Source organism: Nycticebus coucang, chromosome 4 (genome assembly GCF_027406575.1).
Source record: "Nycticebus coucang isolate mNycCou1 chromosome 4, mNycCou1.pri, whole genome shotgun sequence".
Taxonomy (NCBI): Eukaryota; Metazoa; Chordata; class Mammalia; order Primates; family Lorisidae; genus Nycticebus; species Nycticebus coucang.
This window is the reverse complement of record NC_069783.1, coordinates 37,683,500-37,700,775: the sequence shown is the minus strand read 5'-3', so window position 1 is coordinate 37,700,775 and position 17,276 is coordinate 37,683,500. Positions and strand designations below refer to the sequence as shown.

Sequence of the window (17,276 nt, the reverse complement as noted above, 5' to 3'; positions counted from 1 at the left end):
GTGAGGACTCCTGGCGCCTCACCTCTCCCTCAACTCTTGGAAAAATTGTCTTCTATGAAACCAGTCTCGGGTGCCAGAAAGGTTGGGGAGCACTGTAACTTGTTCTTTCCCAAATTCAAATGCCACTGTTAAGTTTTATTTGTTTTATTAGTTACATTGACATTTGTGGTCTGCCAGTCACCGTGTAAAAGTGTCATTGATATGGACAAGTCCATTTTGAACCCCAAGATTCAGAATGGAACTTTGAAATACGTCTTACTAATATGCTGGGACTGCCTCTGTTGTCTTTCATTATTCACAGGTTGTTTTCTTTGTCTGTGTCTAGTCATTATCACTGATAAGTGCATTTTTTTTTTTTACAAATTAATTAATATCATGGCCTCAATCAGTTTATTTTCTTTTTTCAAATTAGGATCATGTCCTAGAAATCTAGATCTTTATTATCTGGTTTCAAGAAACAAAGAGCTATTCAAGTTAATTCAAGAAAAGTAAAGCTGTTGTAAAGATACATGTGATATGGAACTGGAAAGTTGGCAGTAACTGAGGGCAGCTTAGAGATCTGTTCTCTTCTCATGATCTCTTACCTTTCCCTGTGTATCTGTTCTTTCTTTGTTCTTTATTGTCTCGTCATTGTGTCTTTTCCATTTCTTCAAACGGAAAAGTCCTGTGTGCTGTGGCACCAGCATAGTTTTATAGTCTTGTTTCACAGTGAGTTACACTGCATGGTGCTGCTATTCCTCAGTATTTCCAGTTTCAAAGTTTATAGCTGTGCTGTCTAATACATGTCACTAGCTACAGTGGCTTTAAAAAAACGAAATTAAAATAATGTATAGGATTTGTATGTTAATAATTACAAAACACTTTCGAAAGATGTCTAAGAAAATTTAAATAAACAGACCTTCCAGTAGTGTTCATGGATTGAAAGATTCTACGTAGTAAAGATGTCAGTTCTCCCCCAGTTGATCTATGCACTTAATGTACTTCCAATAAAAATCCCAACAGTATTGTCTTTAAAATACAGACAAGCCGATTTTAAAATTTGTATGGAAAGGCAAAGGACGTGGGATAGTCAAAGCAACTGTGAAAAAGTTGGAGGAATCACAATTCTTGATTTTGAAAACTTGCTATAAACCTACAGTAATCAAGACTTTGTAGTATTGGTAAAGGATAAAAACAGGGTCAATAGATTGATATTAGAGATCAGCGTAGAGTCGAGAAATAGACCCATGCTAATGTAGCCAGTTGATTTTTGACAAAGGTGAAAGGCAGTTCACTTTTCAAAACTAGTATTGGAATATTTGGACCTATGTATACATAAAAAAAGAATCTCAACCTAAACTTTATACCTTAAACAAAAATTAACCTCAAATTTATCATAAATCTAAATTTAAAAATATAATACCTTTAGGAGAAAGCACAGGAAAAAAATCTTTGTGACCTATAGTTAAGCCATAAGGTTTTAGATGTGACACCAAAAGCACAGTCCATAAAAGAAGGTGTTGATAGATTGGAGTTCATCAAAGTTAAACTTTTGCTCTGTGTATCAGTTTGCCATAACAGAATACCACAGTTGGAGGTGGTGTTGGAGCTTTAACAATAGAAGTTTATCCAGAATCATCAGAGAAATGCAAACCCAAACCACCCTAAGATATCATCTAACCCCAGTGAACATAGTCCTCATCACAAAGTCCCAAAGCTGCAGATGCTGGCATGGATATGGAGAAGGGGGGACACTTTTACCTTGTTGGTGAGACTGCAAACTAGTACAGCCTATTTGAAAAGAAGTATGGAGAATCCTCAAAGAGCTCAAAATAGACCTCCCATTTGATCCTGTAATCTCATTACAAGGCATCTACCCAGAAGAAAATAAAATTCATTTTATCATAGGGACATTTACACTGGATTGCTTTCACAGCTCAATTTATAATCACCAAGATGTGGAAACAACCCAAGTGCCCATCGTCCCATGAATAATAAACTGTGGTATATGTATACCAGGGAGTACTACTCAACTGTTAAACAGATGGAGACTACATCTTTTATATTAACCTGGATAGAGTTGGAGAACATTCTCTTTAGTAAAGTATCACAAGAATGGAAAAGCAAGTATGCAGTGTACTTAATACTAGTATGAAGCCAGTAGATGATCTAAGCACCCTCACACAAGAGAAAAACTCCATTTCATTCAAGTTGGGGGAGGGGAGCGGGGGAGAGGGTTGGCGTGCTCCCAGTTAATGGGCACACGTCCTGTGGGTGGGACACAACTACTTCAGGGACCTTATCTAAGAAATGCAAACATTGTATCCTAATCGTTTGTACCCTAGAGATTTATTTTCTTATACTTCCGGAGGGTGGAAGTTGAAGGTTAAAATATCAACAGGATTGGTTTCTCCTGAGGCCTCTCTCCTTGGCTTGTAGCTGCCTGCTACCTTGGGGTGTCTTCACTTGGCCTTTTCTGTGTGTGTGTGTGTGTGTGTGTGTATCTCAGTCATTCTTTCCTCATTTTATGAGAACCTTAGTCCTATTGTATTAGGGCCCAACCACGTGATTTCATCTATCCTAATTACTTCTTCAAATGCCCTTTCTCCAGTACATTTTAAGGTACTGAGTTTAGGACTTCAACATGTGAATTTTGGAGGGGGACACAATTCAGTCGATGTATTATGCAAAAGACACAGTTAAGAGAATGAAAGACAAGCTACAGACTGAGAGAAAATGTTTGCAGAGCATATCTGATAAAGTCCTTGTTTCTAGAACATATAAAGAACTCTCAAACCTCATCCGTAAGAAAATAAACATCCCCGGGTGGCGCCTGTGGCTCAGTGAGTAGGGCGCTGGCCCCATATACCGAGGGTGGTGGGTTCAAACCCGGCCCCGGCCGAACTGCAACAAAAAAATAGCCGGGCGTTGTGGCGGGCGCCTGTAGTCCCAGCTGCTCGGGAGGCTGAGGCGTCGCGTAAGCCCAAGAGTTAGAGGTTGCTGTGAGTCCTGCGACGTCATGGCACTCTACCGAAAGCAGTAAAGTGAGACTCTGTTCTACAAAAAAAAAAAAAGAAAAAGAAAATAAACATCCTAATTAAAACATGGACAAAAGATTGGAAAATAGTTCACCAAAGGATGGCAGATGCGTACAGGATTAGCCACTATGGAAATGTAAACTACAGCTACCATAAGATACCATTACACACTAATTAGAATGGTTAACATTAAAAGTTACAATACCCACTAGTGGCAAAGATGTGAGCAACTGGAACCCCCTCATATGTTGGTCCTGGGAAGGAACAGTGGTACAGTCTCTATAGAAGGAGTTTGGCAGTTTTTTACAGAATTAGATGTACACCTCTCATATGACCTAGTCCCACTCCTGGGTATTTATGTAACCTGTATAATACCAAAGTTTATAGCAATTTTGTTTATATTTGCCAAACACTGAAAACAACTCTGATGTCCTTCAATTGGTAAATGGAGAAACTGTGGTAAATTTAATATAATGGAATGCTCCGCAGTAATACAAAGGAATAAATTAAAGATACATGCAACAACTGGGTAAAAGAAGAGCCTCAAGTGGTTACATAATGATTTAATTTATATGACATTCTCAACAAGAAAAACTGTAGTGGCAGAGAACAAATCCTTGGTTTTCAGGGAGGACATTACTCCCAGTGGAGTTTTTGCAGTGATTAAACTTTTCACCAGGTTCCTGATGATGGTGATGGTGGTGGTTATACAAATTTGTACGTTTGTTAAAGCTTCTAAACTATATCCAAAAAAGAATCTATTTTGTCTAGTAGTCTCAAAAGGTTAAAAACTTCAAATTTTAAATATTTTATTGTATACACCCATAGCAGAATTCAGTTCTTCAGTTGCACTGGCCATATTTTGAGTTGTCAGTAAGTACTTGTGCTATGGGGCTAATGTACTGGACAGTGCAGATACAGAATCTTTCCATCAGTGCGGAAAGCTCTATTGGAGAGGGCTGTCTGAGAGTCGGGACCAGAAACTTTTTCAGTAAATAATACTTAAGGCTTTGTGAGCCATGTGGTCTCTATCTCAGCTACTCAACCCTGTCACTGTACTGTGGAAGCAGCCACTGACCAGTGAGCATGGCTGTGCACCAACAAAACTTGATCTGTGTGATACAAATAGGCATGCTTGCTGACCTCTATTTTAGAGAATTTGATTGGCCCTATTTTTTTTTGTGTCTGCTCAGGGTTTATTGGTAGAATGCTATAATTTGTAATCCAAATTTAATAAAATTTTGATTGTTGGAGACTGAAAGGGGTACTACTAATAGTTCTACTGGAATGATAGGTATAAACCAAGGGTGTCCTGGGCAAACCAGGAATATGTCACCCTATCACTCTTCCTAGGAATTGGTTGCCCTTCTAATGGACACATACCTAGTTCAATCAACCATGGAAAAGCGAATAAAACTATTCCTTCAGCAGTGAGTGTGGGTTATCCATTTCCCTCTGAAAGGGAACATTTGTATGGGAGGCACTCTGAGGTTTTGCTGGCCCAGTGTACACTCAGAATTGTGTTTTCTGTCCCTAAGCCTTGGCTCACGCTTTTCTATGCCTATCTCCCATCCTTTTCCTTTATGTTTGTTGTAATCCAGGCCATCTTTCAAACCTCTGCATAAATGGTACCTTCCATGAAGTCATCGGTATATACCCTTTTCAGACTTAATAAGCTGGTAGTTCTATTTAAGTGTCTTGGTGCTTTAGACTGGGTCCCCAGACGGATTGTTTATCAGCAGCACTTGAGTAGATTTAAATACAGATTCCTGAGTTTGATTTGTAATCTACTGATTTAAAATTCAAAATCAGTGCCAGTGTCTTGCTGTTGTTTTGTTTTGTATTTAAACTCCTTATATGATTTTTTTTTTTTTTTTTTTTTTTTTGAGACAGAGTCTCACTTGTTGCCCATGGTAGAGTGCCATGGCATCCTTAAACTCCATATGTGATTTTCATGTAAGCACAGGGAGAGGTCAGAGGAGCAAGCTGCAGCCTGGTGCTATTCATGGTGTGCAGGTGGGATACTTTTCTGGGTCACCCTCACGTGGGTGACTGCACATCTAACATTTCCAGACCGTGGTTCCAAGGACAGAGCTCCTAATATTCCATCAGGCTGTGTCCTACTGACTCAGGTCTGTCCTGCAAAGGCAGAGACTTAAGGAACAATGATTGTTTTGTTGTTGAGATGTGGTGTGGCTGAGGCAGGCAGGGACTCACCTTACCCACACCCCTTCACTATTATTATTTAGATTGAAATTATTCATATACACATTGACTTTTAGAATTAGAAGGAATTTTAGAAATAGTCCAGTTTCACCTTCTTGTGTTTAAATTGTGGACATAGGGGTCAGGTAGAGGACACAAGGGAAATTACTAGCTCAGATCCCATCACTTGTTACTGGCATAGCCAGTGCTAAACTTTGCATTCCTTTTTTTTTTTTTTTTTCCAAAAATAATAATAATTTTTAATGTGTCTCATGCAATATTTTGCACATACACTCAGATATTATTTTCTTTTTTTTTTTTTTAACATTTATATCCTGGATATCCCAGTTAGGATACCCAGGAGACTTTTTTTTTTTTATTGTTGGGGATTCATTGAGGGTACAATAAGCCAGGTTACACTGATTGCAATTGTTAGGTAAAGTCCTTCTTGCAATCATGTCTTGCCCCCATAAAGTGTGACACACACCAAGGCCCCACCCACCTCCCTCCGTCCCTCTTTCTGCTTTTCCTCCCCCCCATAACCTTAATTGTCATTAATTGTCCTCATATCAAAATTGAGTACATAGGATTCATGCTTCTCCATTCTTCTGACGCTTTACTAAGAATAATGTCTTCCACTTCCATCCAGGTTAATACGAAAGATGTAAAGTCTCCATTTTTTTTCATGGCTGAATAGTATTCCATGGTATACATATACCACAGCTTGTTAATCCATTCCTGGGTTGGTGGGCATTTAGGCTGTTTCCACATTTTGGCGATTGTAAATTGAGCTGCAATAAACAGTCTAGTACAAGTGTCCTTATGATAAAAGGATTTCTTTCCTTCTGGGTAGATGCCCTGTAATGGGATTGCAGGATCAAATGGGAGGTCTAGCTTGAGTGCTTTGAGGTTTCTCCATACTTCCTTCCAGAAAGGTTGTACTAGTTTGCAATCCCACCAGCAGTGTAAAAGTGTTCCCTTCTCTCCACATCCACGCCAGCATCTGCAGTTTTGAGATTTTGTGATGTGGGCCATTCTCACTGGGGTTAGATGGTATCTCAGGGTTGTTTTGATTTGCATTTCTCTAATATATAGAGATGATGAACATTTTTTCATGTGTTTGTTAGCCATTCGTCTGTCATCTTTAGAGAAGTTTCTATTCATGTCTCTTGCCCATTGATATATGGGATTGTTGGCTTTTTTCATGTGGATTAATTTGAGTTCTCTATAGATCCTAGTTATCAAGCTTTTGTCTGATTGAAAATATGCAAATATCCTTTCCCATTGTGTAGGTTGTCTCTTTGCTTTGGTTATTGTCTCCTTAGCTGTACAGAAGCTTTTCAGTTTAATGAAGTCCCATTTGTTTATTTTTGTTGTTGTTGCAATTGCCATGGCAGTCTTCTTCATGAAGTCTTTCCCCAGGCCAATATCTTCCAGTGTTTTTCCTATGCTTTCTTGGAGGATTTTTATTGTTTCATGCCTTAAATTTAAGTCCTTTATCCATCTTGAATCAGTTCTTGTGAGTGGGAAAAGGTGTGGGTCCAGTTTCAGTCTTTTACATGTAGACATCCAGTTCTCCCAACACCATTTATTGAATAAGGAGCCTTTCTCCCAAGGTACGTTCTTGTTTGGTTTATCGAAGATTAGGTGGTTGTAAGATGTTAGTTTCATTTCTTGGTTTTCAATTCGATTCCAAGTGTCTGTGTCTCTGTTTTTGTGCCAGTACCATGCTGTCTTGAGCACTATGGCTTTGTAGTACAGACTAAACTCTGGTATGCTGATGCCCCCAGCTTTATTTTTGTTACAAAGAACTGCCTTAGCTATACGGGGTTTTTTCCGGTTCCATACAAAACGCAGAATCATTTTTTCCAAATCTTGAAAGTACGATGTTGGTATTTTGATAGGAATGGCATTGAATAGGTAGATTGCTTTGGGAAGTATAGACATTTTAACAGTGTTGATTCTTCCTGTCCGTGAGCATGGTATGTTCTTCCTTTTGTTAATATCCTCTGCTATTTCCTTTCTGAGGATTTCACAGTTTTCTTTATAGAGGTCCTTCACCTCCTTCGTTAGGTATATTCCTAGGTATTTCATTTTCTTTGAAACTATGGTGAAGGGAGTTGTGTCCTTGATTAGCTTCTCATCTTGACTGTTATTGGTGTATACAAAGGCTATTGACCTGTGGACATTGATTTTATATCCTGAAACATTACTGTATTTTTTGATGACTTCTATGAGTCTTGGGGTTGAGTCTTTGGGGTTCTCTGAGTATAAGATCATGTCGTCAGCAAAGAGGGAGAGTTTGACCTCCTCTGCTCCCATTTGGATTCCCTTTATTTCCTTATCTTGCCTAATTGTATTGGCTAGAACTTCCAGCACTACGTTGAATAGTAAAGGTGACAGAGGACAACCTTGTCTGGTTCCAATTCTAAGAGGAAAAGCTTTCAGTTTTACTCCATTCAGTAAAATATTGGCTGTGGGTTTGTCATAGATAGCTTCAATCAATTTTAGAAATGTGCCACCTATGCCTATACTCTTCAGTGTTCTAATTAGAAAAGAATGCTGGATTTTATCAAATGCTTTTTCTGCATCTATTGAGAGGATCATGTGATTTTTATTTTTGCCTCTGTTAATATGGCGGATAACGTTTATAGACTTGCGTATGTTAAACCAGCCTTACATCCCTGGGATGAAGCCTACTTGATGATGATGAATGACTTTTTTGATGATAAGCTATAATCTGGGCGGTGCCTGTGGCTCAAGGAGTAGGGCGCCCGTCCCACATGCCGGAGGTGGCGGGTTCAAACCCAGCCCCGGCCAAAAAATCACAAAAAAAAAAAAAAGAAAGATAAGCTGTAATCTATTGGCTAGGATTTTGTTGAGAATTTTTGCATGTATATTCATGAGTGAGATTGCTCTGAAATTGTCCTTTTTGTTTGGGTCTTTTCCTGGTTTTGGTATCAGGGTGATGTTTGCTTCATAGAATGTGTTGGGGAAGATTCCTTCTTCCTCAATTTTTTGGAATTTCTGCAGTACAGGAATAAGCTCTTCCTTGAAGGTTTGATAGAATTCTGGAGTGAAGCCATCTGGACCAGGGCATTTTTTGGTTGGAAGATTTTTTATTGTTTCTTTGATCTCAGCGCTTGAAATTGGTCTGTTCAGGAGGTCTATTTCTTCCTGGCTGAGTCTAGGGAGAGGGTGTGATTCCAAATATTGATCCATTTCTTTCACATTGTCAAATTTCTGGGCATAGAGTTTCTGGTAGTATTCAGAGATGATCTCTTGTATCTCTGTGGGATCAGTTGTTATTTCCCCTTTTATGATTTCTGATTGAGGTTACTAGAGATTTTACTTTTCTATTCCTGGTTAGTCTGGCCAATGGTTTATCTATTTTATTTATTTTTTCAAAAAACCAACTCCTTGTTTCATTAATTTTCTGAATGATTCTTTTGTATTCAATTTCATTGATCTCTGATTTGATTTTGGATATTTCTTTTCTTCTACTGAGTTTAGGCTTAGATTGTTCTTCTTTTTCCAATTCCATAAGATCTCTTGTGAGATTGTTGATGTGCTCTCTTTCTGTTTTTCGAATATAGGCATCTAAAGCGATGAATTTTCCTCTCAAAACTGCTTTTGCAGTATCCCACAGTTTTTGGTAGCTTGTGTCTTCATTGTTGTTATGCTCAAGGAAGTTAATGATTTCCTGTTTTATTTCTTCCTGCACCCATCTGTTATTCAACAGAAGATTGTTTAATTTCCATGCCTTTGGGTGGGGTCGAGCATTTTTGTTAGAGTTGAGTTCCACCTTTAGTGCCTTATGGTCTGAGAAGATACAAGGTAAAATTTCAATTCTTTTGATTCTGTTGATATTTGTTTTGTGTCCCAGGATATGATCAATTTTGGAGAATGTTCCATGGGGTGATGAGAAGAATGTATATTCTTTATCTTTGGGGTGGAGTGTTCTATATGCATCTATCAAGCACAGTTATTCTAGGGTCTCATTTAAATCTCTGATATCTTTGTTTAATTTCTGTTTAGAGGATCTGTCTAGCTCTGTAAGAGGAGTGTTCAAGTCCCCTGTTATGATGGTATTATCAGATATCATATTGCTCAGACTGAGTAAGGTCTGTTTCAAGAATCTGGGAGCATTTAAATTGGGTGCATAGATATTTAGAATTGAAATGTCTTCTTGTTGTATTTTTCCCTTGACCAATATAAAGTGACCATCTTTGTCTTTTTTGACTTTAGTTGCTTTAAATCCACATGTATCTGAAAATAAGATTGCAACTCCTCTTTTCTTCTGAATTCCATTTGCCTGAAAAATTGTCTTCCAACCCTTGACTCGGAGCTTTAATTTGTCTTTTGAAGCCAGGTGTGTTTCTTGCAGACAGCAAATGAATGGCTTGTGTTTTTTAATCCAGTCAACCGATCTATGTCTCTTCAGTGGGGAATTCAAGCCATTAACATTTATTGAGATAATTGATAAGTGTGGTAGTATTCTATTCGTCTTATTTGGTGAGAGTCCATTGCTTAGTTTTATCTTTTGCATCAGTGTGGAGGTTAGGTTCTGTCCTTTAATTTCTGAGTTCTTACTTTGCTGCTGATCCATTGTGATGGTGAGTGTGCAGAACAGGTTGAAGTATTTCCTGTAGAGCTGGTCTTGTGGCGAATTTCCTCAATGTTTGTATATCCGTAAATGATTTGATTTCTCCGTCAATTTTTAAGCTTAGCTTAGCAGGGTACAGAATTCTGGGCTGGAAATTGTTCTGTTTAAGTAGATTAAAGGTGGATGACCAATGTCTTCTTGCTTGGAAAGTTTCATTAGAGAAGTCTGCAGTCAATCTGATGGATTTGCCCCTGTAGGTCAACTGGCGCTCACTCCTGGCAGCTTGCAGAATCTTTTCTTTTGTCTTGACTTTGGACAGGTTCATTACAATGTGTCTTGGAGAAGCTCGGTTAGAGTTGAGGTGACCTGGGGTCCGATATCCTTCTGAAAGCAGTGTGTCAGAATCTTTGGTGATATTTGGGAAATTTTCTTTTATAATATTCTCTAGTATGGCTTCCATTCCTCTGGGGCATTCTTCTTCCCCTTCTGGGATTCCTATAACTCGTATGTTGGAACGCTTCATAAAGTCCCATAATTCTGACAGTGAACCATCTGCTTTCTCTCTCTTCTTTTCTGCCTCTTTTACTATCTGAGTTATCTCAAGAACTTTGTCTTCTACCTCTGAAATTCTTTCTTCTGCATGGTCTAACCTGTTGCTGATACTTTCCCTTGCATCTTTAAGTTCCCTAATGACTGTTTCAGTTCCTTCAGCTCTGCTATCTCCGTTTTATATTCTTCATATCGTTCATCTCTTATTTGATTCTGTTTTTGGATTTCCTTTTGGTTATTTTCCACTTTATTACCAGTTTCCTTCATTGTTTCCATCATTTCTTCCGTTGTTTTCAACATGTATATTCTAAATTCCCTTTCTGTCATTCCTAACATTTCTTTATAGGTGGAATCCTCTGCAGTAGCTACCTCATGGTCCCTTGGCGGGGTTGTTCTGGACTCGTTCTTCATGTTGCCTAGAGTTGTCTGCTGATTCTTCCTCATGAGTGATTTCTTTTATCTGTTTCCTTACCCTAATTTTCCTTTCACTTCCTCTTGCTCTTTAAGTTCTCGTGCCTGTGCAAGTTGCAGGCGGATTTAGACGGATTGAACACATGCGACCACTTGCCGGTTTTCCACTGTTTTATTCCTCCTCTTGGGGTCCAGAAGTCTCTCGCTGACTCCCTGTATCCTTGCAGGGGTGATGATAGGCAGATCCCAGCAGCCAGAGATGCCTGGAGTCCTATCTCCCCGGACTCACGGTGCCCAGATGCAAGGAAGCTGTTACTCGGCCGCCATCTTGCTCCGCCTCCCCAACTTTGCATTTCTTAACTCTCATTTGAGAACCTCTCTTCATATTCATGTTTGATATCCCTTTCTATTGTACATGGTAGATAGTCACATTAAAAAAATTTTTTTATCTGGTTTTTTTTTTTTGAGACAGAGCCTCAAGCTGTCCCCCTGGGTACAGTGCTGTGGCATCACAGCTCATGGCAACCTCCAGTTCCTGAGTTCAAGCGATTTTCTTGCCTCTGCCTCCCAAGTAGCTGGGACTACAGGTGCCCGCCACAATGCCTGGATATTTTTTGGTTACTGCCATCATTGTCGTTTGGCGGGCTGGGGTGGATTTGAACCCGTCAGCTTAGGTGTATATGGCTGGCGCTTTAGCCGCTTGAGCCACAGGCACTGAGCCCATGGTCATGATTTTTACTGGTAATGACTGTCTCACTTTATATAGTACCTAGCACATTTTTTGGTGTTTAATGATTGCTTCTTGATTATGTTGTTTACCTCTAGTTACACTTAAGAAATTACTTTTCTGATAGTTGGAGATAACTACTTAGCACGTAGTTTCTGAACCCATCTCAGAAAATTTCTTTCCAAAACTAGTTCTAATCTGAATGTCCTCTGAAAGGCTCACTGAATAGACTAAATTCTGAAACAGTGTTGAAGTTTTGTGTTTTCTAACAGCCCCTCTATAAAAAGATCAGTTCTAGACCCGTGGGGTTTTACACTAGGACCACTTGTGTTTCAGAAATGTTACTCACAGTCTCTGGGAGGCTCTGTGGGATGCCTTAAACCAGAATAAGGTGTGGGACTAGGATTAGGAAAAAGTTTATGGAAAGTGATGATAGCCTAAGATGAGCTTCAAAGGATGTCTTTTAGGCAGGGGATGGAATTTGGGCCAAAGATGTGGGTAGCATTGGGGAATGGCAAGTTGTTTTGTTTGCTTAGAACATTAAAGCAAGTTAGAGAGTGACTAGGAAGATAAATGAGGGTGGGGGCAGATAAAAGTGTTTTATAGGTAAATTGCTATATTTCACAATTTGATATCTGTGTGCAAAAGAATGAAATTGGATCCCTAGCAACATCAGGTAAAAATTCACTCAAAGCGGATTATAGACCTAAACATAAGAGTTAAAACTATAAAACTCTTAGGAAAAAAGTCATAGGAAAACACTCTTCGGGATCCTATTTAGGGAATGGTTTCTTAGCTATAACACTGAAAGCACAAGCAACAAAAAATTGGTAAGTTGGACTTCATCAAAATTGGTAAGTGTGATTCAAAGGATACCATAAGAAAATGAAAAGACAACCCACAGAAAGGGAGAAAATATTTGCAAGTCATATAACTGATAAGGAATTTTTATCTAGAGTATCTATAAAGAACTCTGGGCCCAATGGCTCACACCTGTAATCCTAGTATTCTGCTATGCTGAGGTGGGTGGATTGCTTGAGTTTGGGAGTTGGAGACCAGCCTGAGCAAGAGCAAGACCCTAACTCTACTAAGAATAGAAAAACTAGCCGGGTGTTGTGGCAGGCACCTGTAGTCCAAGCCACTTAGGAGGCTGAGGCAGGAGGATTACTTGAGCCCAAGAATTTGAGGTTGCTATGAGCTGTGATGCCACAGCTCTCTACTCCTGGCAACAGAAAGAAAGTAGCAGATACTGGCAAGAATATGGTGAAATTGGAATCTTATACATTGCTGGTGATAATTTAAAATGGTATAGCTACTTTAAAAAATAGTTTGACAGTTCTGCAAAAAGTTCAACATATGTGATTCAGCACTTCCACATTCTTATGTGTCATAGAAACTTGAAAACATAAGTCCACATAAACATTTGTATGTTTAATTTTTAGTAGCATTATTCACAGAAGTTGAAAAGCAGAAATAACTCAGATGTCCTTCACTGATGAAGGGATTAACAAAATAGTGTATTTTCATGCAATAGAATGCTGTTTGGCAATAACATGGACGAGTGTGAGACATAGATGAGTCTGAAAACGTTATGCCAAGTGGAAGAAACCAGTTACAAAGGGCCACTTACTGTTTGATCCCTTTTACATGAACTGTCCAGAAGAGGCACACCTATAGAAATTGAAAGTAAATTAATAGTTGCCAGGGACCGAGGAGAGTAGGAATAGGGACTGACTGCAAATGGGTCTGGGTTTTTTTGAAGTGATGAAATGTTCTAAAATTAGATAGTACTGATAGTCATATAATTCTGAGTGTACTAAATAGCCCCAAATTGCACACCAGTAAAAGGGTAAACTCTTTGTTATGTCAATTACTGTCAATATAAAGGTGTTATAAAAAGTGATGTATTTAGTGAAAAAAATTAAATATTCTGACAAGGAATTTGGATTTCATCTTTAAAATAATAGCATGTCCTCCTGAAGAGTTCTAAACTTCAGAACGATGGGATGGGAACATAACTTTGGGAGCATGTCAAGAATGGAAGTCAGCTCAGTGAGGTAACGGAAGATTAGCTCTAGAAGATGGTTAGATGTTTAGCGTATTAATCCTCAGTTTTTTGCTCTTAACAAGTATGAAAATTTTAGATTACCAGTTCTGAATTAAAAATTTGACTTTGTACATGGCAATATTTTCTAATTTCTACCTTGCTCTCATTTTAAAAAAATACACTGCACAAGCTGATTGACTATAGAATAGCAGGCTGGGCGCAGTGGCTCACACCTGTAATCTCAGCATTCTGGGAGGCTAAGGTGGGTGGATTGCTTGAGCTCAGGAGTTTGAGACCAGCCTGAGCAAAAGCGAGACCCAGTCTCTACTAAAAATATAAAAACTGAGGCAAGAGGATCGCTTGAGCCCAAGTTGGAGGTTGCTATGAACCATGATGCCATAGCACTCTACCTAGGGCGACAACTTGAGACTGTCTCAAAAAAAAAAAAAAGAATAGCAATTGTAGAATGTTAAATATAATATTGATTTTGAAATTTACCTTGGTGTGTCACCTTGACCACTGTTAATTTAGAGACAGCAAAATATGATTTATTTTAGCCAGAAGACCAGGATTCTTGGTGGATCAGAATGCTGTAATAAACATGAATTTTAATGAGAAAAAGCCCAGAAATTCAAGTTTCCAGAGAGCTTTTTTGTTATCATTTTCCTCCTCCTTTTTGTGAAGTATCTTAATACTGCCAAATAAACTACATACCAGAAAATATTTCAAACAGCATAGTAGGCAGAGAAAGCAGTAATAATTTTAGCTGTCTGGTTTTTTATTGACCCTAAAGAACTATAATTTAAAAACTGTTATTCTTTAGGGAATTCTGGACTGATTTGCCTTTTAAAATATTGTATTCAAGTTAAGCCTTGTAGTAAATATTGACTTTGGTAAAGTACTCATCAGTAGTTACTGTTAGGGTTTTTCTATTAAATGTGTGTTGGTGTTAACTATTAATAATTCTATTTTTAGAAGAGTACATTGTGCACAGCAACCATTTTGGACACTTTGTGTAACTTGTATTGTCAGTTGAGAGTGTGCCCTCCTGTGGTCATTGGGAACAAAATTTCAGCTGTAAATAATCATCTAGCTTTCCATGAGTTCCCATTTCTCTGCTGTTCTGTAATAGAATCACACATACTCTGATTTTTTCTTTTAATAAACAAAAAACAAAACTATGATGTGATTTTAAAATGTTGAGAACTGGAGAGAGTGGCATTGTATCTTATTTGAAGGAGATGCTAAAAGGAATAAGGCTTGAAGGACAGAGTATAAAGGAGAAGCCTACTAGACAAAAGATAGCGAAGTGTGAGAAGAGGCAAGTAGTGTGACAGCATTAACTTGGAAGTTTTATGACTAAAGTTGATGTGGTATCCCTGAATATTTTTCAGGTGTTCCCTGCCACCCTTTACAGAAGGTTTCCAGAATGATATTCTGGTTTTATTTCTATTTCATCATTTATCTATCTTTTCATCCTAGGGAGAGGAATAAGTTATCTATTCCAGCACCCTTTGTTTTAAAACATCTCTTTCATACAATGAAAATTAAGTTTAGTTTGAAATAAATGTCCAGACCTGGTTGCAATACCTCATATAAGTGGGATCAAAAGTGCTTATTGGTTATGGGGATTTTTTTTGAAGGACCAAGTTTTAAGTGAATTTTCTCTGTGAATTTCACTCTGAAATTTAATTTTTCTCTGAATTTGCATGAGGAGATTTTTTTAAACTTTTGTTCTTCCTTGAATCACAATGTTAAATTTTATATTTTCAACAATGGCTGTGTCTCAAATCTACCATTTTAGATCCTTGGCTGATATTTTTAATGCCCTAGTATTCTTAGAATGAGTCCACTATTAATGATATTAATCAGCTTTTGGCAAGTGGCTTTACCTATCCATTAATAAGTGAGTGTTGCAACAAGGAATAATCCTGGTCACATGACTGGATTTTTTTGTGGTTAGGAAATTGCATATATTATTCTTCAGTTGTTGTTACAGAAATTAGTTTTTTAAGTTTGAACTATTTATTACAGTTAATGGTTTAAACGATTTTGAAAGTTCTGGTCCAATTTTAAAGTATTTTATTTATTTATTTATTTATTAGACACAGTGTCTCATTTTGTTGCCCTCAGTAGAGTTCTGTGGTGTCACAGCTCACAGCAGAATCCAGCTTTTAGGCTAACGCGATTCTCTTGCCTCAGCCTCCCGAGTAGCTGGGATGACAGGCACCTGCCACAATGCCCAGCTATTTTTTTGTTGCAGTTTGGCCAGGGCTGGGTTTGAACCCGCCACCCTCAGTATATGGGGCTGGCGCCCTATTTAATGAGTGAGCCACAGGTGCCGCCCAAATTTTAAAGCATTTTAAATTGACAGAGTTATTGCCATTTTTATACAAATTGCTGCTTATTTATACATGATTACACAGCTGTAAATACCAGGAATCTAATATTGTGTGTTCATTTTAAAAAATAATTTTTATTTTTAATACATGGCTTGCAAAAGTATATTTATTTTGTATTGAACTACATTTATTTGACTGTACCGTCAAGTGTGTTTAAAAAGATGGCATGGGGGCAAGTTTTCATAATTATGTAGGTGATTGCATTAGCCCTTCATGTTCTAACACCTTTACAGGGAAAAATTTAAGACTAGTCTGTTCACCTAGCCTTTAAATGAATTTCAACACAGTGTAATGCTTCAAGGCTTAGCTTCTGGAGTCAAGACTGCCTGGATTTGAACCCCAACACTTGTCACTTACCAGCTGTGTGATCTTGATGAGTTCTTTTAACTTGTCTGTGCTTCAGTTTCCTCATTTGCAACATGGGAATAATATCAGTACCTGTACCCCTATAAGATTATCATGAGGATTAAGTGAGTTTATGTAAAAACATTCAAAATAGTGCCAGGGACACACATGCTAACATTTGTATGTAGATTAGCTGGGTTGTTTTTAATTGTCAGAATTAAATTTGCACATGAATTAATGTTGAAATTTATTATGAAGAACATACTATTGTTTGTAAATATAAATCAGTTTTGTGTTTCTTTAAAAATATTTTTGTAAAATTGAAAATAACAGCTAAAATGCACTTTTAACCAGCTTTTTTAATGAAAGCTTTCTTTACAGTAATCTTTTCTCCTTCTTTTTTAGGCACGGAATGTTAACACTGGTGAATTAGCAGCAATTAAAGTAATAAAATTGGAACCAGGTAAATTACTGGAAATTTGATGTTTCTTATTGCTAGAATGCCATTGGATATCTTAAGGCCTATTTTAATAATATTTGGTCAATATTCTCTTGGTTTTTCCCAGTGTCTAGGGTCAGTAGAACTGGCTGTGGACTCCTTCCTCTAAGTCCTACATACACCTTGTTTAGTTCTTCCCTGAAAAAGAATTGATTATTGGGGGAGGGAGGAGGACTCCTAAAGAGACTTTGTTCTTTCTGAATTCATTTGAGCTAACTTGTGACCAGCTGATAGTGGTGTATTTCCAGGTTCACATTGTCCTGGGGTTAGGGGCAGTGAGATGCAGGGGAAAGAACAGAACTCTGATTTGGGATGTCGTAGCCTAGTTCGTGGCCTCCCAGCCCCTTGCTCTGTGATCTCAGGCAAGTGTAATAGCTTCTTGCCTCTGAGTCTCAGTTTTCTCAGTAGACCTCTCACATTCTGGGTCATTGGTTATCTTCCAACTTGAGCAGCTTATTATAAAACCCC

General features: G+C 38.1%; 1 protein-coding gene across 6 annotated transcripts in view; it reads left to right on the top strand.

Annotated features, from left to right (window-relative positions):
- Positions 1-17,276, top strand: part of MAP4K3 (mitogen-activated protein kinase kinase kinase kinase 3) — a 190,958-nt gene that overhangs the window by 65,025 nt on the left and 108,657 nt on the right. For all 6 annotated transcript variants that reach the window (XM_053587356.1, XM_053587353.1, XM_053587352.1 and 3 more), the window contains one exon: positions 16,715-16,772. Coding sequence is in view for 3 of the 6 variants with exons in the window: in XM_053587353.1 (XP_053443328.1) it covers positions 16,715-16,772 (58 nt within the window). In the remaining 3 variants the exon portion in view is untranslated. The remainder of the gene's footprint in view (positions 1-16,714; positions 16,773-17,276) is intronic.